This window comes from Apteryx rowi, unplaced genomic scaffold, assembly GCF_003343035.1.
Source record: "Apteryx rowi isolate R43461 unplaced genomic scaffold, aptRow1 scaffold_140, whole genome shotgun sequence".
Classification (NCBI taxonomy): domain Eukaryota; kingdom Metazoa; phylum Chordata; class Aves; order Apterygiformes; family Apterygidae; genus Apteryx; species Apteryx rowi.
Window position 1 is genome coordinate 598,176 of NW_020447642.1, and position 22,917 is coordinate 621,092.

The following is a 22,917-nucleotide window of genomic DNA, read 5'->3' on the forward strand; positions in this document are numbered from 1 at the left end:
GCTACTATTTACTACCGTATTTACTGCACCTAAAGTGTAGCGCAAGTTGTCTGTCACACGATATTCCTTTACCACTAACCCAGTCAGACCCTTATAGCCCAGAAACAGAGCCCGACCCGCAACCTCCTTGTTCTAAGTCAGGCAAGCCATCCCATTCCATCCCACCCACCTCTTGCACTGGTGAGCGGAAGAGACGTTAGGAGCAGCTTTGGAGAGAGAGAAAGGCACTCCACAGAGACCAGCAGCTTCCAAACCCATTGCAAACAGGACTCACGCAGATGCTGCCAAATTACGCTCCAGCAGCACATGCTCAGGCAGCCCCTGCCCCGGCCCAGGCAGGCAGCCTGCTCGTTTGTGTAGCTGCCGGCCTTATCCCTCCCACAACCACCGCAAACAGATTTCCCACAAAAAAGAAAGAAAAGAAAAGGAAAAAAAAAGAAACATCACCATTCAAAAATCCCTTTTCCCGTTTTGCTCTTGATGGTCAACCTCAATCTGGAAACTACGCCAAAAGTTTGAAGCACAAACATTGTGGTGAGCACTTCTACACCAAGCTGGAAGAAAAAGGGTTGGCAGTAGAAAGCGGGAGGCTCCACTCTGTCAGAAAGCTGCTAGAGGAAGGGAAGATGGGGCAACAAAAGCCAGATGGCTTCCAGGTGCCAAGTCCAGAAATGAAAAAGCAAGGTAAAGGAAATCACTGGGCAGAAAACACTCAGAAAGGAAAGGTTAGGATGTATGGAGTTGAGCTGACACAGGAAATTATATCTGCACAGAAGTCAACCATGGCACTTTAGCAAGATGCTTAAGAGTATAGAGAAATTAGGAACTGAAAATAAAGTTTCAACAAGATGCTAAATTCATAGCTATTATCACATAGCACACAAAATACCAAACTACAGGTAGCAGTGGAATAGTCATCTACAACCATAGCATGTCAGGGTTGGAGGAGAAGCAAAGACAGATCTATGAGTAACGAGAGCAGGCAGGGGAAGGAGATGAGGAAGAGCAGTGGAACAACAAGAAAACCTAATTCCCTCCCTCCCCAAGAAAGAAAAACGCATCAACCAACAAGTGATGTAAGTGGGGGAAACTTCTCCTTTGGATCCTCAAAGATACACTTCCCCAGAAATGCCTTGCAAATATTTCTCAGAGGAAAGCAGAAGTCACGCTCATTTAAAAAAATAAAAAGTCTCAACTACTACCAAAGGTAACCACACATTACAAGCAGTAAGATAAGAAGAATACAGGTGCCAGCATCCATTTGAAGCTTTTATTAAAAAGAGACCCAGAATTCACAAGTCTACAAGCAAATTAATCAGCCTTGCATCATCCAGTCTCACAGCTGATAGTGTTTGGTTCTCAAAGGTAGCACAGAAAGCACCAGCAAGTCATCACAGGTCAAGGAACTCCCCTTCAGCAGTTAGCTCAAAGCTCAGAATCTGCTGTTTGATTTTCCTAGATCGTTCTTCAGAGCACAGTATTACCACCAACAGAATAGTCCTGGCTTAGTCTTTCAGGAAGATGATACAACATGAAAGAAATCTCCACTGAAAAATATCTTTTAAAGTTGTCAAAACATGAGTTCCAGAAGGTCTCCTCAAATTACTGTAAGCAGGTGTTACACAGCTATAAGGTGACATTTTTACTGTAATAAACTTGTCTTCCTCTGTATTCAAGCAGTTGGTCAAAGGCCAATCAGTAGCTCTTAAGTATTTTGTTGCACGCACGGACTCCTGAAGTGAGCCAAGATGAGCTCACTCACTAGTGTACACCGCAGCCTCTGCTTGTACAGCGGCACTTCCCTTGGTGCAACTAATGCTCAAGAGAGCCAGATGCTTCTGCCTTTTAAAGTAAGATTAGCTTAGTTTAAGAATGTGTCTGATTCCATAGTCAAGCCCATACAGTTAAAAAAAACAAAAGAAAATAAAAATTTGGAAAATGGGCCCTGCAGGAGCTAATAGGAACAAGCCTTCCACCGAAATTATGCAAAAGCACTTCATGATGAAGTTAAACAACATTTTTCCACTGAATGCAAAACTTCATTTCTTCATACAACCCTTCCATAGCTGTCAGTCGCAACCTTTTAAAGACTTACCCATTTTCACATTAATCAGGACTTGTATGAGGTTACAGCCAAGCCTGTGACCTAATATTAAATTCCAGGGCCAGCACTTCTTAAATAGGAACATTAAAATCATAATCTGGTTTCCTCCAAAATATTTGTTTTGACCAGAATTTAAAAAAAGTCATATTTCCCCCACTTTTTCTATAAGAAAAATGAAACAGACTATCTGCAACTTGGTAACAAAGCTCTCCAACTTAAGAGTCTCAATAACCCCATGGCCACATCAAGGCTCCTTTCACAGCAAGCTGATTACTGTCACAAGGCTTTCATATTTCAGACTTGTTGTGTAGTAAGAACAGATCAAGTCTTAGCTATTTTAGACAGGATGGTGTAACATGTAGCTCCTGGGTTCAAATAAAGAGCCAGATGATTCTTCTTTGGTATCTTTGTTATTTACCTGGGGGAGAGGGAATTTAAGCTGAGTATTTTAAAAATAGGATCTACAGTTGCAGAAGTGGTGCATCATTCTGCTTTCGCTTGTATTAGTTCTCAGCACTAGCAACAAAGTTTTGTGTACAGGAACATCAATGTACTTCTGCCTTTGCAAGTGGGGCAAGATGCTATTTCAACATGCTTCTATGTGCCATTGTTGATAAGTAGGAAGAATAATTATCTGGCAGCTGCAAAAATAAAATTGGGAAAAAAAAAGTCATGCACCTTAATAAGTCCACTCCTCAATTCATCATTTTGTCTGTCAGTCATTAATTCACTTCCATTAGATTTTTAGTTACCATGGGCAAGACTGTTTCTGAGAACAAGGCATTTTTACTCAGAGGCCAGTTTCCTGGCTATTTGAAGTAAGAAGCCAAGTTTAACATTAACATCTTACTGCTCTATTCTTAATCATTAAAAACCCTACTTTGTTACTAATACCTGAGCGCCTAGTTTGGAGAGGTATCTATTCCTTAAACTAAAGTCATCAGCTTTTGGCCGTAATTTAGCCAAGTCATCTTCATTTTGACGTCTGAGTCTCTCTTGTTCTTCTGCTCTGGAAAAGAAAATTGGTTTAAGAGACTTGCACCAAAGAGTGCAAACCCAAAACAACTCTATCTTGTGTATGGTAGTTTTAATTCTAACAACTAAAAAAAAAGCTTCTAATGTTTACAGATGAATACTCAATGTCAGATTAAAAGACTAAAGATGTGTCTAGATTATACTACTTTGGTATAAAGAAAGAGAGAGTCTATTTTCTGAAGTTTCCTTTTATTCAGGCTGCAATACTTCAGTAGAAAGAAATCTTCATTTTGTTTTCACAGATTACAACATGCTCAGTTCTTGTAACAAAATTTATACTATACCTTTATTAAACAAGTTTTCATTCCTTAAAATATATGAAGATTACAAAAAGAAGCAGTTGCCAAAAATACAAATAAAAGACTGCTCAGCAGTCTTCAGAGTTGATAGCAATCTTCTACAAAAGAGTCAATATTTGACCAGATAGTTATTGCTTATTTTTCACCAAGTCTTAAAGAGAAACAACACTGTATGAACCCCAGATACGTTTAACTTAAGACATTGGTTTGCATTAAGATAGTGACAAAGGCAGTAACAGAGGGACCCGTTTCTAAGTTCTGGAAGGCAGTGACCCTTGAAGTACATAAAAATGCTATTATATTAGGAAATCTCTACTCCCACCAAAATAATATTGAGTGCTGTATAAAGACGACACTTTAAATTAGACTTTATTTTAAGACAAAGTTTGCTTCAAGTTGCAGTACCTTCTCCAGTGACGGAGCTTAAACACAGTGTAAAAGGTTATAAACCAATTTTGTGCAAGTATTAAGAGAAACAGATCTGGCATTAATTAAAACTGGTTACAAAGCATGAAATTTAGCCATTTACTGTAAAATCCTCAGCATGTTAGTCTCTTTTCCAAAGAGCTACTGTCCACAGCTAACCACCAAACTAAGTAACACCATAATTCTTCAAGTTGACATGTTGCTGATCAAATGCTCACCACTTCTGGATGATATTTGCTATTCAAATTTCTTTTCTGCAAAAAACATTGTAACGAAAATTACTAGGAGTAATGCTCTAGGGCACTATATCCCATAGCGTACCCTAACACAAAACCATCCTTGAGTAAATACTGGAAGCATTACATGCACCCCACGCAGGCCAGGTAGGTTAAAAAGAGCAGATCTATTTGGACATAGAATTCCTTTGCTCCCAGGTACGAGGCGCTTTGTTGTGTTTTATTAAAAACTGGCTGTGATCTGTTGGCTCAAAGATGACACTCAACCGAACGAGGTTAGCATGCCCTCTAGGACTGGTGTGGTTTTAGTTGCCTTTCTCCCTCAAGACTGAGGCACAACAGCCCCATAAATCAGGACAAAAATCCAAACATGTCACATCCCAGCACAAACCACTGGGCAAACCTTTGTTGACAGTTTTATTTTGTTCCTCCCACCCTTAAACTAAGTATCATCATATGGACAATTACACAGTCTAGTTCTAGAGAAGTCCATAAAGTCCATTTTTAAGAGATGTCATATTAGCAAATTATCTCTTTGGAATGAACTTAAGAGCAGCAAGATGCACAGTAGCTGCAGATGAATTTTAGTTACCTATTGGAAAAAAGTGCATAGAATTCCAGCAACATTACAGGCAAAGTTCAAGATTTGAATACTTCCTGAGCTGAATTAGGTCAGAACAGAAAGTGTATCAGAAGAAAAACAGGTCATTTTGTTCACATACAAGCAGTTCAAGTTCTACAGATTGTAATGTCATGTCAGGCTAGAGTTGCAAAAAAAAAACCACCACACTTTTTCAAAAAAATGTTATCTTGAAAGTTCTAACTCAAGTTAATATGAAACTACACTTTCATGTTACAAATACTGAGCGAAGGCTAGGAAAAGGTCAGGAGGTGCTCACTATGTAGGCACACACTGTACCTCTTCCAGCAGCTCTCAGTCGCAATCTCAGAGGAAAATTCCATTAAAAGAGCAGATCCTAGGATTTCTTACAGTTGGCTCTACCCATAAGCATCAACTTACATTTTTGCTTTAAATACAGTGAAATAAATACATTTAACAAAACTTCATCTCCACTGTTCTTGCATTTTCCAATCAGCATGTTTTAATGCTCATAGCACATCGCATACTTTAATCCTCAAACACTCATAGCATAACAATCCTTAAGCACTAGACACTTAAATAGATAGTGGAGGAGCTGGAAAACAGGTTGGGGGGTTTTTTTGCCTTTAAGATGACATCTCTTAATGGATTTTCAATTCCATACAGTGTTTTTTTTTTTTTCTTCTCCCCTCCTCTTCCCCGCCAGACAAAACAACTGTTCTGCAAGCTACGAGACTAACCCAGTGTCAGCTTGATCCTCTTGTAAGGTATTCCACACCCATTATGAGCTTAAGAGTCCCTCACGTAGCATTCTTGGATAGCAAAAAACAAAACAAAACAGCAAGTGAACTTTCTACTCTGCAGAGGGAATAAAGCCGGTATCATGGAACACTGGCAGTAAACCAACAGCAGATGACTGGCATCCTCCACGTTTGATTTAACAACACTCTTAAAAAGCACAGAAACCCACCACCCAATTTCAGCTGTTTGGACAATGCACAATGGGTTAATATGTCAATGTTTTGTTGAGAGCAAGAAAATGGCTTTTTAAATTACTATTCTGAGGAATGTCACTGTCCTCATTCTCTGTAAAGAGGAAAGCAAGACATTTGAGTCTCCTGCAGAATGAGATTTGATTAATTGGATCAGCTGTCAGAATTGCCTCATTTTATGAATTTCTGTTCTCAACCCTCAAGTGTTCAAAATCCTTTTAAAGCAAATGGATTCCACTTTATTGGAATCCCCCCACCCCATTTTCTTTCTGAAATGGAAGCTTTTCACTGAAGTCAACGACATTTATGCAGAATCCGACCAACTCCCACAGAGTGTCACATTAGCACTGAAATTTAGACTCAAGCCAGTTTTCAAAGACAAGAAGTTAAATTCCAACAAGATAGCAAGAGGATCAAACTGAAACAGAAGGGGGAGTAACGGGGGTGCAGTTTCTTTTTGAGAGAGATAGCTTTTAACACAACACTTCAGAAAATTAGTCCACTTAATTATTTCAGGTTAAATCTTTCATAAGGACACTGTTCTTTGTTGTTCTTTATACTTACTCGGTTGCAGCTACTTTTTGCAGTTTTTCCCTCTTCTTTGCAGACCAGTTAAGATCACCTCCTGCAACAGAAATAATACACACTTTGAAACTCTAGAAATCGATCTTTTTAAAGTATATCTTTGAGAATTTCTTTAATGAAGTATGATATCAAAGCACTTTGCCAAAGAGACCAGTGGAGTAATTTTACGAAAGCAGAAACTGATGTAGAGAGAAGCAGCAACTTATTCAGAGTGATACAAGCAAGGCAAATCGGGAACCAAACCAAGGTCTCAAGCCTGATCCAGTTTTCTGTTGCGTAACATAGAGCTTATCTCCAACTCACCATATTACCCCATAAAAGTGGAGAAAGTGGAAGCAACTTGGAAAGAAACAGGTTAATATCCCGTCTAGATCTCTCAGCAGTTACTGCTTCCCACTGACGATATCCAGATTAAGTTTCCAAGATGCTGTAGCTGCTAAAAAGACAATGCCATTCCAGCAGCGCAGCAAAGCAGGAACAGACAAGGGGCAGTAACACCTCTAGGTGTTTACTCAGTTGTTAGCATCAATTTGGAGAAAGCCCATAAAATAGAGTTAGAAAGACTTTGTTGGCAGCCAAATTAAATGCCTACATGCTGGAATATCAGAAATTCAGAGTAGGCAACAGTAATTTCAAGAAGCAAAAGCTACAGAGAAAAAAGATTCAGGAACAAAGCAAAGATGACAGGCTGAAATTAAATACGAAGTTCTGCCTCAGACCCACCAAGCAGATCTCTTTTCCAGGCTGGGGGTTACTTTTAGACAATAGAAATGGTGCAGGCTTCATGGTTTGGAAGAAACAGAAGAGGATCAAAAGCCTAGCACCTCTTTTACTGGCACAACCGCACATTATCAGCAAGTGAACTAAGCATAACAAGCATTTCCCAGCACTTGACTTCACCACTGTAGCTTAAGTGAATAATATAATGAGGTGAAAACGCAGATGAGATGAATTAAGAACACAGCTATTTGAAGGAAAATCTACAGAATTAAGTTTTTATATTTGCAGATACATATATAGTCAAGTTTGCCAAGCAGCTTAGAAAGAGCAGTTATCTGCAGAATATCCTAGGTGCTCATTCAAGCTAGCTGAAAGGATAGGTATTGCACACCCTGCTGATCAGATTTAACATCACAGCGAGGTTCAGGGAATTACACTAGTGCGTCTAGGAAAAAGCAATTACAAGGACAGTTCTCGCACAATAGGTGCTGCTGCTACAGCATCTGACAGGGGGCTGTTCAACATCAACTGTAAACAGTTCAACTTGACAGCTTTAAGAATTATGATGGAAAACAAACATCAAGAGAAGGTGATAACATTTATTTACCTGTGAGGTGATTCACAAAATACAGCATGACTACAGCTATTAGTGACACTAAAAAAAAGCCAAACAAACAGTTAGCTGACAATAAGTTTAAAACAATGACATAAGAACATACAGGTGAGCAATAACCAAGATTTTTTTATGATCGTTCTAACAGAAGGCAGATTTTTGCCAGAATCACTTAATCTCTTTTGAAAATTCCACCACACTTGCCAGTAGTAAGGTAGCTCAGAAAAGGTTATTTTAGTTTTATTTATACTAATAAAAGCCATTATATAAACATAGTCTTTAAAAGTATCATTTAGCTATCCTTTTATTCACTCTTCATATTTTCAACACTCAAACTACTTATATCTCTTCAAAAATACAAAATACCTCACTAGGATGAGTTACCAACACTGCCCCAGTTGAAATTTCTATCCAGCTACACATTAAAGAGTAGTTACTTCCGTTCTACAGGAAATGTTGAAAGAAAAGCTTGATAAAGTCTCCTGAATGCACAGAATCCATTTTCAATGTTTTTACTACTTACAGCAAATGCAAGCACTGAAGAACACTTCAAGAAACAGATATCCTCTTGTGTCCAGTATCATACCTGCTGCTATAGCAATGATTGCCAGCCCCAGATTCTGGATAGACTGCATACTAACACATGAACAAAGGATTACCAGCGTGTAGAAATTTTTCTTTTTTAAGAAAAAAATCATTAGTGGCATGGAACAAACAATAAGTTTAGCCTCTTCCCAGACATTACACAACTACACTCATGACTCCACATATTTGCAGACACTTCTGCGCATCCACCACAACCACATGCTCTATCACGCATACGTCCTGAAACTACATGAGGCTTCCTGTTAGACTGAAGTTTGAGGAAGTTATTAACCATTAATTTACTAGAACTGCTTGAAATTCAGTAATTCTACAGCATAAAGAGACAGATACAAGTACTTACAAGCCATAAGCAGTTCCCAACTGATGTTCTGGAACTACAAAGGCCACCATGGGCCACAGGGCACAGGCAAGCAGCGAGTAAGCCACTCCTAGCAAACACTGGTGAAACAAATAAGAACAAGTAAACAGGTATTAGGTGCAATCCATTTTTGTGTGAAGTTTTAATAAATGAACATATTCCCTTCGTCCAAAAAGGAGGAAAAAGAGTATGAAGTTTTTTGCAACACCCTTCTAAATAAATATGCACATTTAGAAGAAGAGTTAACTTTTTCCAGCCTAGCTTATCTGAAATTATAATACCAAGAAGATTATTTAAACAAAACAACCTGTTACCTGAAGCCAGAGCTAGATGAGTTTGGTTCCATCATAAAATGTGACAAGCTTCTAATAAAAACTCTCAACTGGAGGGGGGGGGGATGGGGGAAGAGCTCACAGTTTTCTATTACAGCCAAGAACTCTTGCAATCAAGACCATTTACGACAAAAACCATATGCTACAGAAATCCTAAAAACACCTTTGAACCAATTAAAAAAAAAGTATTTCTTCCCCACCCATCCTAACATCCAGAAGCAAAGTGACTCAGAAACTAAAGTCTATAATGGGCCTCAAAAGAAGGAAACCCTTTCCATCTACCCTTAATCTAATAGCTATTCCATCTAACTTGGATGCTGACACAGATTTTAGAGCCTGACATTAACATCCAGAGGAAAATCATCAGTGCTGAATCCCACTGGAAAAAACTGAAGAACAAAGACCCCATTTTTAACCCTCATACATGCTGAGCACCAGATTTAAACCTGTAAACTCAAGTTCCAAAGCCATTTCTTAGCCCTGGGAATTTGCCCTGGGAAGGGGAAGTGAACAAAGAACTTTCTTGAGGTGTACCACTATCCAAAACAGCGCATTAGAGGCAACTTAATGTTAATTATACTATATTAATAAACTTCAGAATTACACCAAGAGAATAAGATTTAGAAGAAAAGTGAGCAACTAGCACAGTAATCTAGTCATAGTTACTGTGAGGAGAGACTCCAAGAAGCGGAGGGCAGACCTCTGAAACAGAACACCATCTACCTGCAGAGATCGTGGTGGAATTGAGGTCTTCTCTGAATGCGCAAGGAGTTGCCACATTTAATCCAACGTTCCCTAGGAAGCTGAACACCTTTTTTTTGCACTGAACTTTTACAGAATCACTGCTACAGAGAGCAGAATGTGAACAATCTTTTCCACTCCAAAAAACACATGCACATTTACTGCCACCCGCCAAGAAATACCAAAAGCCAAAGTGTTATCTTTAGGTCAGACAGCTCATGGCAGCTTAGCCTGTGTTAGGCACACTTTGCTTTTGTATTAGTCAGGAATACCCATATAGCTTCCGAGGACTAACCAAAGTCAGAAGATAGCAACATATGCAACTCAATTTCCTATTTTATCATATTGAGCTATAACAGTCTCTTATGAGAAGTCAGTTACCATTGCTACCCAGGGGTTCCAGAAGGTAAAAGCCAACATGATGTGAGAAGCAAGTGTAGTTATTACAGCACATAAAACCCAGATGATATTCTTTCCAACTTTATCCACCAGGAGTCCAAAGACAGGGGACATGGGTGCTGATATGATATAAACAATACTGCAAAAGAGTAAAAGTAAGAGAACTGAACACTAGTCACAGACAGCTTTAGGTTTCCCAAGATACAAGTACCACCATATAAAGTGTCAAATTCCCCTACTGCTTGTGAAGTCTTAACAGAACAAAAACCCCAAAACAAAAACAAACAGGAACCTTCCAGAACTCAGAATTCCTCAGAGGCCTGAGGACACAAACACATGCAATATCCAATAAGGAAAGACTGACACATTTAAAACTCCTGGACTCTGAATCAAATGTTTTATATTTTGCCATATCACAAATCCATCCTCTGACAAGGAAAACTTCATTTAGCATTGCTATTAAACTCCTATCGTTCTGAAGGGAATCACCAGATACCAAGATACCCTTGAGACAGAACTTCCCCCTTCTGATCCTTCAACGTGAAGATCTAAGATTTCTATTTAGTTAAACACACACCAGTATCTCCCAGTTACTTCTCAGGCCACGGGAAACTTATCTATCCACCTAAATGCAAACCATCTTCAACAGTAGATCCTAAACTTCTTCCCAAACTTTCAGAGCTCAGATACATATGCCTCTAAAAACACAGTTGCACATTTACTTGTTAAACCAACCACAAAAATACCTGTTAATTGCACTTGCTTCTTGAGATGAGAATTTGAATTTCTCAATGAAGAAAACCCTAAGGATAAAAAAGAAACCCACAAGTTTAGGACAATTCACATTTGTATGAAGTAAAAGAAAAATTAAGCTAAACTAAGTAAACACAGGAGAGTCTGGTTTAGAGAGGACTTTTAAATATAGCTTTGACTGACATCTGCCACTTCTCTATAACAGATCCTCATTTGTAAGACATTTAGGAGATTATTAAGCCATATAAATTTTTTTCTAAGGACTGTTCAAATCGTATTGTGGGGAAGCCAACCAAAGGATGCAAGTAGTGCATAACCCAGTAACAAGACATTAGCAACAAAAATACTGCATGAGACCAGAGTGAGAACTTTCGGAATGCACGTACAAGTGGAAAATGGGCATCTAATTAGCCTGGAGAGGTCTTACAGTCAGCAAGCTCAAACTTTTCCTTCTCACTCAATATGCACTGAGCTTGAGAGCTGTCTCAAATTCCAAGAATATTCAAAACACATTTGATTGATTTATTATGAGATCAAGTCATGAGATTCATAAGAAAAACCTACATATAAGTGCTTCAAGTTTCAACTTTACATATATTAAAATCACTACAATAAAAGAACTTCAGTCCAAAGCTGTAACTACATTCCTTTAAACCCCCAGCTCATACTCAGTCAATAGTGTATGAATACAGAAGAAATTCTACAGGGCAGCTGTTCACAGCTTTCTGCACTGAAACTTATGCCACATTTTAGATCTGCCTCAAGTTTTAAATCAAGAAATGGAAAGTGTACTATGCTTTAGAGCTCTGACTACTCAGCCTATGCTAAGCAACGGTATTTCCCACAAAGCTCAGCAGATAAGGAAACCACAATACTTATGATTACTTGTATCGCAAGTATTCCAAACAGTGCCACAGGAAAAAAAAGAACAAAAAACCAAAACCCCACAGCACAGACCTGCTAGGAGACGAGTTGTTCTGTAGCCACCTGGAATTCTTAAACATTAGCCAACTACAACTGGTTAAACCCCGGCCAGATTCAAGGGGAATAGCCACATTTAAGCAAGAGATACTTACTTTCCAAGTCCAATGAAAGGAAAGACAGCTGCGTAATAACAGACACAGATTACAAATATAAGCCACAAAGACAAAGAGAAGTCCTTCACATCAGTGAGCTTAATCACTTCACCTGGAGTGGAGTAAGAGACAACAGCAAGTGTTTCGGTCAGCATAAACAAGTCAGAAATTCAGCCATACTGAACAAGCATTAGGCTGAGTAAGAGTCCCTGCTAAAGCATACGACCCCGCCACTATCTACACTCTTGTATGAAGTTTACGTTGTGAGAATCAGTTAAGAATATACACGGCCTAGGTCTACAGTGCCAAAGTCAAGAACAAACTTTGTCTCCCCCACATTAAGCCAAAAGTACATTTTGAAACAAGTTCTCTAAAATCTGAGTCTTATGCCGCAGAATTAAATACAAACAGCTTTCTCAAGGAAGTGTTTGACCAGATAGTGAAATGCTTATCTGAAGCCTCAAGTTATATGGTCTTATTTGGTTCTCAAGTTTAGTTCATTTTCAATTGGTCTTACTATTTCCACACAGAAAACTCAAAACACCACACATTGTTTGAGAAGAGCTGCATATTTTTGTACACCCATTAAAGGAAACGAGACTGGCTCCAACAAAACAGTACTGGTGACAATGGCACCAAATCAGTGTGAATTGTGAGGTTTCCCACACGTTATTTTTCAGCGTGATATATAAAGCAGATGACAACACATCTGTCTAACCCAGTCTTAGAACTATAGAACTTCCTACCGATATAGAACTGAACAAACTAAAAGTTATGATTAAAGCTATGATTGTGAAATCAAGATATTAAGCAGCAGCCACTGAATTACACAGTATATGAACCTGCACAGTGTATCAACTGGAACGGTCTGATCCAGAAGAGAAGAACACAGCCCCAAGCATAGCTAGCCCTTACTATCCACACCACTCACCAGTTTTTCCTTGCTCCTTACAAAGAAGCTTCTCTGCTCTCTTGTCCAGATAAGCAAGGATTAATGCACAAGCCAGGGAAAAGAGACATGTTATGCCACCTGCAAGAAGGCAATGTGACATGTTTACTTGATGTTCCTAGAAGTAAATTGCTTTTTAAACATAGTGTAGTATATCTTTATATATCTAATGCAAATTCGGTCAGTTTACTGACACCCATTTGTCATATGTATAAGACTCAATAGCTGTACGACTCAGAGCTGTAAACATTTAAGCCTATCTTCTTCAGGTCTGAGATTTGCCTTGAATTTGAACACAACTACTGTTTATTCCAAAATATTAATGCTACTCACAGCTGAACTCCTTATCTGTACCTTGTAATAACAAAGGCTCTGCTTTGTTTTTGTTACAAACGCCAGTGCCTTAATACCCATGCTCGGAAAGAAGGGACACTAATCCAAAGGGAGCTGAAATTTCACTTTTGCATGTTAGATGTAACCTCACACAAGCTTTCACATGATGTCCTTCAGAAAAAGTTTTCAAGCTTGTTTTAACAGACTTGACCAAGTCATATTGTCAAGTATGCTTACTCAACATACGTAGAGTGCTTCAACTCCATAAGATACAAACTTGAATTTGTTTTATTTATTTTTATTTTTTTACGACAGAAACCACATAGTGTTGTCAGATACAATAATCTTACACTGTGCACACTGACAGCACGTAAGCATAATGTTAAGCATTGATACAGCGTCCAAGTTGTTCTTCCCAATCTCAAGTACTCACAGTTTTCTCTCATTCTAGATAGTAAGTCATTAATGTATATGCATGTTGTTCATAATGAAACCCCAAACCCTAGGTGTGGCAGCAATTCAGAAATACTACTAACCTATCATGAGAGTTAACCCAAGAGTACTGTGACCAGTACGCCCCAGAAGATCTTGAACTCTAGAGTATATCCATCCCATGATATTCATGTTCACTGTGCTCCCCTAGGCAGAACAAACGTATGTGAAGGATAATGTATTTTACAATATGAATTCAAAAGGAACACTAGGCATACTGCTTACCTGATATATATATTTTTAATGCTGTTCAGTAAGACACTACACAGGGAACATAAGCCACCAGCAACAATGATAAAAAGTTATTCCCTACTGTTTTGGTCAGTGTTTGTAGAGAGTTAATCATTACAACAGTAAGTTTAATACCACACATTAGAGCAAACAGGACTCCCACCTGATAAGCATCAAGCAGCAGCACATTCTTCTTTTCTACAGAGACAACCACAGCTGCAATCCTGAGGCTACCAACGCAGGCAGCTAGCCATGGCTCAGCTCAGGTGAGGCAGCCTGGCGCGCAGCAGCCGCCTGAACATCAGCCCAGACCCAGCAGCAACCACCTAACTCACTGTTACTGAGCTGAGCACCTGCAGTGGTTTAAGACATTGCCGGCTGCTCAGCAAGGTCCCATGAAAAGCAAACACATGCCTCAGCTCCCTCAACTCACAGCCTGCTACATTCGTGTAAACCCACCTCCCTCAGCAGTTCGAGTATATCAAACCATGAAATGGCACAGCTAAATGCAGTCACACAGTTTATCACAACCAGCAAATGGGACAAAAAACAACAACAAAAGACCCACCAGCTTCTTACAGAAGCACAGCAGTAAGAGATAAAGGTGGTAATTTCTTAAAGCAGCCATCCCAGCTCACTTATCAGAACCTGCACTTAAGTCTCAGAGCCTCAAGCTGCACTCAGATAAGCCAACATTCACAACACACCAAGCATCAAACTTCTAATATTTAAATCCATTTTTACCCAAAGAACTTCCTAGTGAGCCTCAGAAAGGCTGCTTTCCACCTGTCTCACTGCTAAGCCAAGCTGAACACCAGAAATTTTAAGAATCAGAGATAAAGTTTTAAACTTACAATTCTGGCCATGCTTAGCTGTAATCCAAACACCAGATTTAATTCCTTGCCTTTAAACCAACTGACTGCATAAGTGTTTTGTGCCACAGCTAAGGACTCTCCACCTATTCTAGAAAAAGGAAAAACAAAACATGTTAATTGCAACACACAAAGCAACAAGAGAACAGTCCCACTTGCTGGCATTATCAAGTTGACATTATTTCAGAGTAACTTCTGTATGTACAGGTAAACCTAATGCATATATACAATGCAATGGAAGTCTTACTGAAGACATGATTCAAATAAGAATTGCACTGTGACAAGATAGATAAGCAGGTATCTTTAGTAGTCTAGGAATGGATTACAATTGCCTTTACAGAAATTAAGTGGAGAGGCAGCAGATTCATTTCTCTTTTCCATAGGTAAAAAGATTAAAGAGAACCAAGCAGTATAGCTCCTGATCCCAGCTAAATCAAAAGCACGCATCTTCTCTGGAACCAAGATTTAGCAAAGGCAACTACCCATACCCCAGTGCAGTTGGTCAGATTTTCTAACATTTTCATACTGTGGTACTTTCACTACTTAAAGATGTTTTTCCTAACACTTTCTTTCATCTTTGCCGCTTCAGCATCCCTATTGTATTTGTAGTTTTCAGGAATTCACTTGACCTGGGAAAGCAAGAATTAGAGAAAAGGAGGACAAGTAATTACTTGTAGTCAGCTTACTGAATGTTCAAGTGTTTATTTGGGTAGTTTCATATTTTCTGAAGTCAGTAGACAGGTTTTCCAAATTAAAAAAAACCTGCTATGTCCTATTTGCTTTCTAACATTAAGTTATACCAGGGGGAATGCAACTGAAGACTTTTTGCATATCTTGACTTTAAAGATGCTTCAGTATCTATAAATTTTGTCTCAGAGTACAAACGTTTTCTAGGACACAGAAAGCTGGTCCTTAGCTCAGAGAACACACACTATATTCATCTAGACTTACCCAAACACAAATCTGCCCGCTTCCATCAGCCAAAAAGCATTAAACAGTGCTCCCAAAGCAAAAATCACCTGTAAGACAAGCATATAGGAGAAATTATCATTTCACACTTGAAGTACAGAACAAACAAGAACAGTCTCAAAACCAGTAAAAACACTTCCCCCTTCCTAGACCTAAAGGAATATTTCACATCCGCTTCCTGCTCACGGCCTTTGTCCTTAGCTCCCTCTGCCTTACATATCAGCCCAGCAGCTACACAATATCCAACCTGGTCCACCCCGAAACTGCACTCAGAAAACATCTCCAGATGCTCAGTCATGCCTTCCCTTGCCCTCATACCCCACCCAAACACATCTATGTGCAGCCCTGGCTGGGCTCCTCTGGTCCACAGTCCACAGGAACTCCTGGGCCCTGCGACGTCCAAACAATCAAGGATGGACAACGGAGAGCAGCATCTCTAGTCATCAACCTTAATCCTCACCACGGGAACACCAGTACAGGTGCATAGATACAATCCAGCCTACCATATGTACCTGACCTGGATAAAGACTCAATTCCTATATCGCATGAAAATACAAGCAGATAATGAGACAAGTTTACAGGCCAGATGTTAGTCACCTCCAGAAAATCCAGGAAGTACACAGGGCAGCCAGTATAAAAATCAACATGACTATCTTAGAAAAAGACATCCTTGCATAGTTGCATAAGAAGTTCTAGAAACATGACCATGTTACTTCTATACTAACAAAGGATTTTACTTTATTTAATTAACATGTATAGGCACATGTTGGGGAGAAAAGTTACCCCAGATCAGGGATCTCCCATTTCAGTTCTCTTCACCTGCTTCCTCCCACCTGAAACACATCAGCAAGAGAAGCAATCTGGGGGTTGGGTTTTGTTTTGGGTTTTTTTTTTTTGGTAGAGATGCTTCAAACAGACATTAGCCTTCAGCCTCCCATTTGCACTTACCTGCCCAACACAAACAAAGATACTAAATATTATTGTGCCCAACCTGTAAGAAAAATAAAATAACTTAATGCATAACTAGAAATTTTTGTTTTCCTATACAACACAGTATTAGATCCACAGCCAGAAATAAAAGGGAGGACGATATACAATAAAAGTTTCCTGTAATAAATGCCACAGCTTCATCAAAAATAGATGGTACAGACTTTATAACTTCAATAAAGTTATTGCTAAAGAAAAAATCCCATTTATACCAGTGGAAATTCCTACATCATGTGAAAAAGATTTTGAAAACCTGTGCAACTTTTATGATGTTTTGAACTTGCCAAGCCACAACTTGGACTTTACTTATTAAATGATACTCTTTCTCAGTACTGGTGTTTAGTCTTCTAAAATATTGCATTCAAAAACACTAAGCTTACATCCTGACTGAGCTAGACAGTTATTAAAGCTGGTGCAGTTCCACTAACTCAAGGAGTTTGGTTTTTTTAATCCACTTACAGGTGAAAGTGGTTCACTGTACACAATGCAACAGTACATATTATTCACTAAAGTCTACAATATCTCTAAATTCTGCTGTTAATTATAGCTATGCAACACCACTGAAGCTGCTAGGGTTATACGTATGTTCTGAGAAGACCTCTTACCCTTATAATCTTGTCAACATTACATTAATTGGAAGGATGAAGTTCTGCTAGCCTGACATTATTTTTTGAAGAACACAAATAGCCCTGGCCCACTCACAACCCCTTCATGGTATGAAAAGCAACATTTCAAAGGCTGGGGTTTCTTTTCTTTACAGCTGGCACAATACTAGGTTTTAGCTCTGTTTGAGGGGACTTAATTGAGAGCCATTATACTTGGCCTCACAAAAGACTGCTTTCTGCAAAACAGTGCTAGTTCAAACACTGCAAGGGAACAGTTTTGGTAGTCTGTCAAGGGATTATTTGGGTAAAAAAAAAACCAAAACAAATAGGAATTAAGACAACGATACATCTTCCCTATATTTTAGATCTATGCCCAGGTTTCACTCTACAAGAGACTATATCCTACCCTTTCTAGTCCATTAGGTTTGCAATCTCATACGAAAAAGGTCACTCTTGCTGTGATTTTTAATAACCATGAACCATTAACCTACAATCCACTTCTTAAATTGGGCTGTATTGAAAGACCTAAGGCCTCACAGTCAAAAGCTGCAATTCATTTAAGAATGGACGTATGTATTTCCATGTATTTACTAAAATATCCTGAATATTCTAACTACTGCTTCAATTTATGTAAAGCTTTTTAAAGCCCACATTATAAAACAAACAAGGCTACCCTTAAGAAGCATCAAAGTGATCTTTATTTACCCTGTTTTGCAAGTATTTGCTAAAGAACCATATTTTTTTGCTTACAGTTTCAAAGAGATGAAGTGAAAGTTACTCTTCTGTCATAACGTCACAGGAACTCACCGCCAGCGGAGATGTGCCAGATATCTCGGAGGGTCTCGCAGCTCTTTAGGCGATAACGACGATTTCATCTCACACGGACCCCAACCCCGCAGGCGAACGACAGCAACACCACACTTACCGTATCCCAAACACTCTGTCTATCAGGAAGCCGCCAAAGAAGCAGAGGACCACGTTGGGCCAGGAATACCAGGCGTAGAGCGCCATGAACCGGGCCGTGTTGACCTTCATGTCCTGCACAAGGGAAGGAGGGAGGGAGGAGAGGAGGCGGCTGAAGGACGAGCACCCAGCAGAAGCGCTGCCGCTCTCAGCGCCACGGGCGCGCTCGCCGGCTGCTCGGGGGCGGCTACTCACCGCCTGCACCTGCGTCTGCAGGGCCGCCGGGTTGTCGTAGCAGAAGTAGCTGCCTGCAAGGAGAAGGAGACGCCTCAGGGCTCTGCCGCGGGCCGCCCCGCCGCCCCTCACGGGGAGAGGCCGCCGCCGCCCGCCGCCGCCACGCACCGAAGCCCAGGAAGCACATGAGGGCGAGCACCAGGAGGCGGTGCGGCAGGCGCCGCGGGTCGCAGGCGGCGGCCAGGCCGCGGGGCCCCCCCGGGGGGGAGGCCGAGCCGCCGGGGTCGCCGCCGCCACCGGGACCCAGCAGCGCCCGCTCCTCCTCCGCCATCGCCGCCTGCCCGCGCGTCACGTGGGCCGCCGTCATGTGACCGCCCGGTGCGTCACGTGGTGCCCGCGGGCCCGGCCCACAATGCGCCGCGGCTGAGGGCGGGCTCCCCGGTTGCCACGGCGACGCGACGCGCGGGGCTCCCCGTTGCCATGGCGCTGCACCGCGCGGGGCTCCCCGTTGCCATGGCGCCGTGCAGGGCTCCCCGTTGCCATGACGCTGCACCGCGCGGGGCTCCCCGTTGCCATGGCGCCGTGCGGAGCTCCCCGTTACCACGGCGCCGCACCGCGCGGGGCTCCCCGTTGCCATGGCGCCGTGCAGGGCTCCCCGTTGCCACGGCGCTGCACCGCGCGGGGCCCCCTGTTGCCATGGCGCCATGCGGAGCTCCCCGTTGCCATGACGCTGCACCGCGCGGGGCTCCCTGTTGCCATGGCGCCGTGCGGGGCTCCCCGTTGCCACGGCGCCGCGCGGGGCTCCCCGTTGCCATGGCGCCGGGCGGAGCTCCCCGTTACCACGGCGCCGCGCGGGGCTCCCCGTTGCCACGGCGCCGGGCGGGGCCGCCTCCCCCACAAGCGGTGCCCCCGCGCCTCAGGAAGCCTCTGCGGCCTGGTTTAAATAATGAGGTATTTTAAGGCGCAAATACGTGTTTGGCTCTTTCAGGTGGCTCCCCGGTTCGGGGGCGTTAGGGCACCGTTTCTAGCTTTTCCCCTCGGTTGTAGCAGCTACAAATATTGGGGGGGAGGAGGGGAAGGGAAGGGGAGGGAGAAGACCAAAAAAAGCTAAGATCGACAGAAAAGAGGGCACCAAGAGCAGCAAAAAGTAGACGATTCGAGACAAAATCCTTGAGCCTGGCAATGGCAGATGTCCGCATCCTTTCACCCTGCTACATCTCCTCGGAACAAAATGAGATACAGCAAAAGCAGCCTGTTGTATTTAGGAGAGATTCATGCTGAAATAAGGAAGTCACTAAAATGAGAATTAAAAAACGCAGAACGTCTGACACTGCAATTAGCGAAGCTCGCTGGATTAAGGCAGTTTTCTGCCTCCTTTATCTTCTGGTCAGAGATGAAAATCTGTCCTTAAATAACGCCATTTTGCTGCTTTGACAAGTCCCGGTTTATTTTCCCTCCTTTTTCCGCTGGTTTCCCCGCAGAGTGCGTAGCCGTGGCCGCTCAACGTTACCCGCTCCGCTGGATGTCCTGTGGGGGATGGATGTCTGCATTGCTCAGCTATCCGTAAGTGAACCCATATTCCCAAGAATGTGCCTCAAAACCTGGCGGGGGGGTGACCCTGCCCTTACCCCCGGGATGAACCCCCCAGGAGCGCCCGGCCCCGCACTCCTATTCCCCGGAGTTCCTTGGGGCGCACGGAAAAGCCGACAGTGGCACGAGCGCGCCAGGCGATGTCACTCTAGGACTGTCTACGAACAGGTCCACAAAGGCCCCGGAAAGAAGAAAAAGCCCTGAGAAATATTTTTCCTTTTTTTTTTAAGATTTCTTTGCAAGCTCATAAATAGAAAATACGTTATTTTAAGTGAAGTTAAAACAGGATAAGGCAAAGTCATATAGAATTGCTTTTATATATGTGCATGTGTATGTCCTTAAAAAAAAAAATCACATCAGTGCTGTTCCATCATGGATTGATCTTGTAATTCCTTCTTGAACTGCCAGAGCTAAGCCTTGGAGTCACTCTCATGGGGAATATAATATCAGGGTACAGAAGAAAGCCCACTTAAAACCTTCCTGAAACTTATCCCTAAGGTGGTAACAGGCAGTTTGGGAATCCATTTGATTTCATCAGCCCGTTTGCCTTCAGCTTGACCTCGCTCATCACAAACCCCAGCTCCATAAAGGTAGAAATCCGTGGACTTCAATGGTGGTGGTGTTTATCGTTTCCAGGAGTGCGGATCAGAATCTGGACCATCACTGATTCGTTGCACACACACCATTATTTTCTAACGTGATCTAGGGTAGCTGTGCTCAAATTTCTTGTACCAATGGGCCACCATCAGTCCTCAAAACCTTCTGTGCATTTCCATGCACATCAAACATTAATTGAGAACCATAATGAAAATATAATTGCCTACAACAGCCTTCTTAGCTGCTGGTGGTCTGTAGATCGTGGCTGGGGAACACCTGAGCTCCACCTTATCACTCGAGTCCACAGATAGCAGAGAGGTTGTTTATAACCAGCTTTGTACAGGTTAATAAAAAGCGTCTCCTATTGAATGTGAAAGCAGTTGTGTGGTCCTTTATTGGTGAAGAAGAAAGATTAGTCCCGTTTCTACCTAACATACCTGTTTGGTCACTAATGTCACTCATAAGGATAGTACAGCATATCTGAGTACATAACCGTTCATTTTAGGGTATCAGAAATTTTACCCGCACCAAATGTATCGGCATATTAGGTATATAAAATGTCCCTGGTATTTCAGCAATGACAGAACTGTGTTTTAGGTGTACATTTGGAAGAAAAATATTTCAGTTTGTAGCACCTATTTAGCATACTTTTCTATTTAAAAGAATTTGAATCACAGGCCTATTATGGTCAAATTAACAGTGAGCTCCTTCATGAAGGAAGAGTAGCTTTTTTGCCTCCAATCTGTTTACAGCAGAGAACCCAGGCAGTGCTTTCATTTCTCCTGCAAACAGGTTTGCCTAGTTTATACACTATCTGCCTGGATCTGAAGTTGCTAAGTAACAACTGCAGCCAGCACTTTGTCCTCGAAGTATTCACATCCCCTCCACCGTGCTTCCAGGCTCTCTCTTCATGGGGTTAGATTTGATTTTTTACTTTAATATTTTACTTGAAGCTTCCTTTAGTCCTCTTGTAAGCAACAGCAAACTAGGAGAATGAAAGGATTAGATTCCAAAAAGGCACGCAATAAACACACTGAGAAATGCAAAATCTTGTAGGATTTCTCTGTAGTCCTCGTTTAAAACAAAACTACTTACATGACACAATAATGCTTTACATTTCAGCTATTAAAACCATTTTACTGAAGCTGCTTGATTCCAAAAAAAGAGCTTACCGTACTGGACAAACCCTTGAGCAAGCTACTCGTTCAGTGTGAGAGGGCATGGCCTTCTGTCAGATTTCACTCTCTTTTTACGCCAGAGATGAATTCAATCCTGTATATACATCATTAGGTGGCAGATGGTGCTTTTTGATTAAAATATTTTCTTAATGCTGACAGAACTACTAGTATTTAAATTATTTAAAGTATTTAATTACCTTTCCAGGATGATAGAAAAGTGTTGAATTTTACTTTACATGCTTGTGAATGGAGAGGTCTGCTTCCCAGCTGCCCTCTCATTAATGTGGCCAGTAACCATTCAAGAAAATTGAAGTAAGTTTTCAAAACACGCTGCTTTCCCAAGGGGGAAATAACACAGTAACAGCAATCGCTGCCAAAGCTTCATAGCACGCGTTATCTGTAGAAAGAAAAGGGTTTTTTTTCCTTTAGAAATCAATCAGTAAGAGCATTTCTTATTGTTTGGAATAGTCTACCCGAAGGAAAAACTTGCATTTTCCTAACCCATTTATGTGATAACTGTCCGATAAATACGTGCCACGGTGTGTGCTTGTAGTGCAGCTTCTGCCAGCTGCTGTTAGACATAAAACGCTTACATTTCGCTTCACAATGTGTGTCTTTTAACAGCTACATATCTGCTCAAAGGGAACTGCCTTATCAAACATCTATCCTTCTGGAGAAGAGAAACGATCAGTTCAGGTTCTCAGCTGCCCTAAGCTAGTGTAGATCGCTTGAACTCGGCCCAGCTCTTTCAGGTCACCGTAGTTGTTCTTAAAACTGCACGAGACTGAGCAAAAGCATCAGTGCGACAAGCTTTAGAGTTTCATTGCCCACTTGAGGGAGCCAGAGGGTCGTTCGTGGCCGTGCAAATTGCCATGAGGTTCACAGAGGACGGAATTAGTGGGAGAGAGCTTATACACACAGATAAACAGAATGACTTTGGAGAACAAAGTTATATCTGGTAGGAAATCTGTGTACAGAAAAAAACAAAAACATATTAGTCCTCCTTTTGAAGCAGCTAAGTAGCCCAGCTGTTCCAGGAGCCCGCTGCCAGACCACCCACTACTTTTTGTGGTCTCTCTCTGATCTACGGAAAGTGTTTTT

The 22,917-nt window shown here is 41.4% G+C and overlaps 1 protein-coding gene across 15 annotated transcripts; it reads right to left on the bottom strand.

Moving 5' to 3' along the window:
* Positions 1–1,256: 1,256 nt before the first annotated feature.
* MFSD1 (major facilitator superfamily domain containing 1) lies at positions 1,257–18,782 on the bottom strand. Of its 15 annotated transcripts, none has more exons than XR_003252176.1 (17): positions 18,620–18,780; positions 18,473–18,525; positions 18,240–18,352; positions 16,671–16,713; positions 15,705–15,772; positions 14,736–14,844; positions 13,695–13,797; positions 12,808–12,906; positions 11,877–11,988; positions 10,794–10,850; positions 10,030–10,186; positions 8,558–8,655; positions 8,135–8,247; positions 7,606–7,653; positions 6,258–6,318; positions 2,999–3,108; positions 1,257–2,745 (listed from the first exon to the last, which is right to left on the bottom strand). XR_003252176.1 is itself a non-coding variant. In XM_026057759.1 (17 exons), the coding sequence occupies exons 1-17, from the start codon at positions 18,636–18,638 to the stop codon at positions 2,686–2,688; spliced, it is 1,428 nt and encodes a 475-aa protein (XP_025913544.1). In that variant the 5' UTR covers positions 18,639–18,780; the 3' UTR covers positions 1,257–2,685. The 15 variants fall into 15 exon arrangements, 14 of the variants coding, with proteins under 14 accessions (XP_025913544.1, XP_025913542.1, XP_025913549.1 ...); XM_026057759.1 differs by having other exon boundaries at positions 2,999–3,113; XM_026057757.1 differs by having other exon boundaries at positions 2,996–3,113.
* Between the last annotated feature and the right edge of the window lie 4,135 nt (positions 18,783–22,917).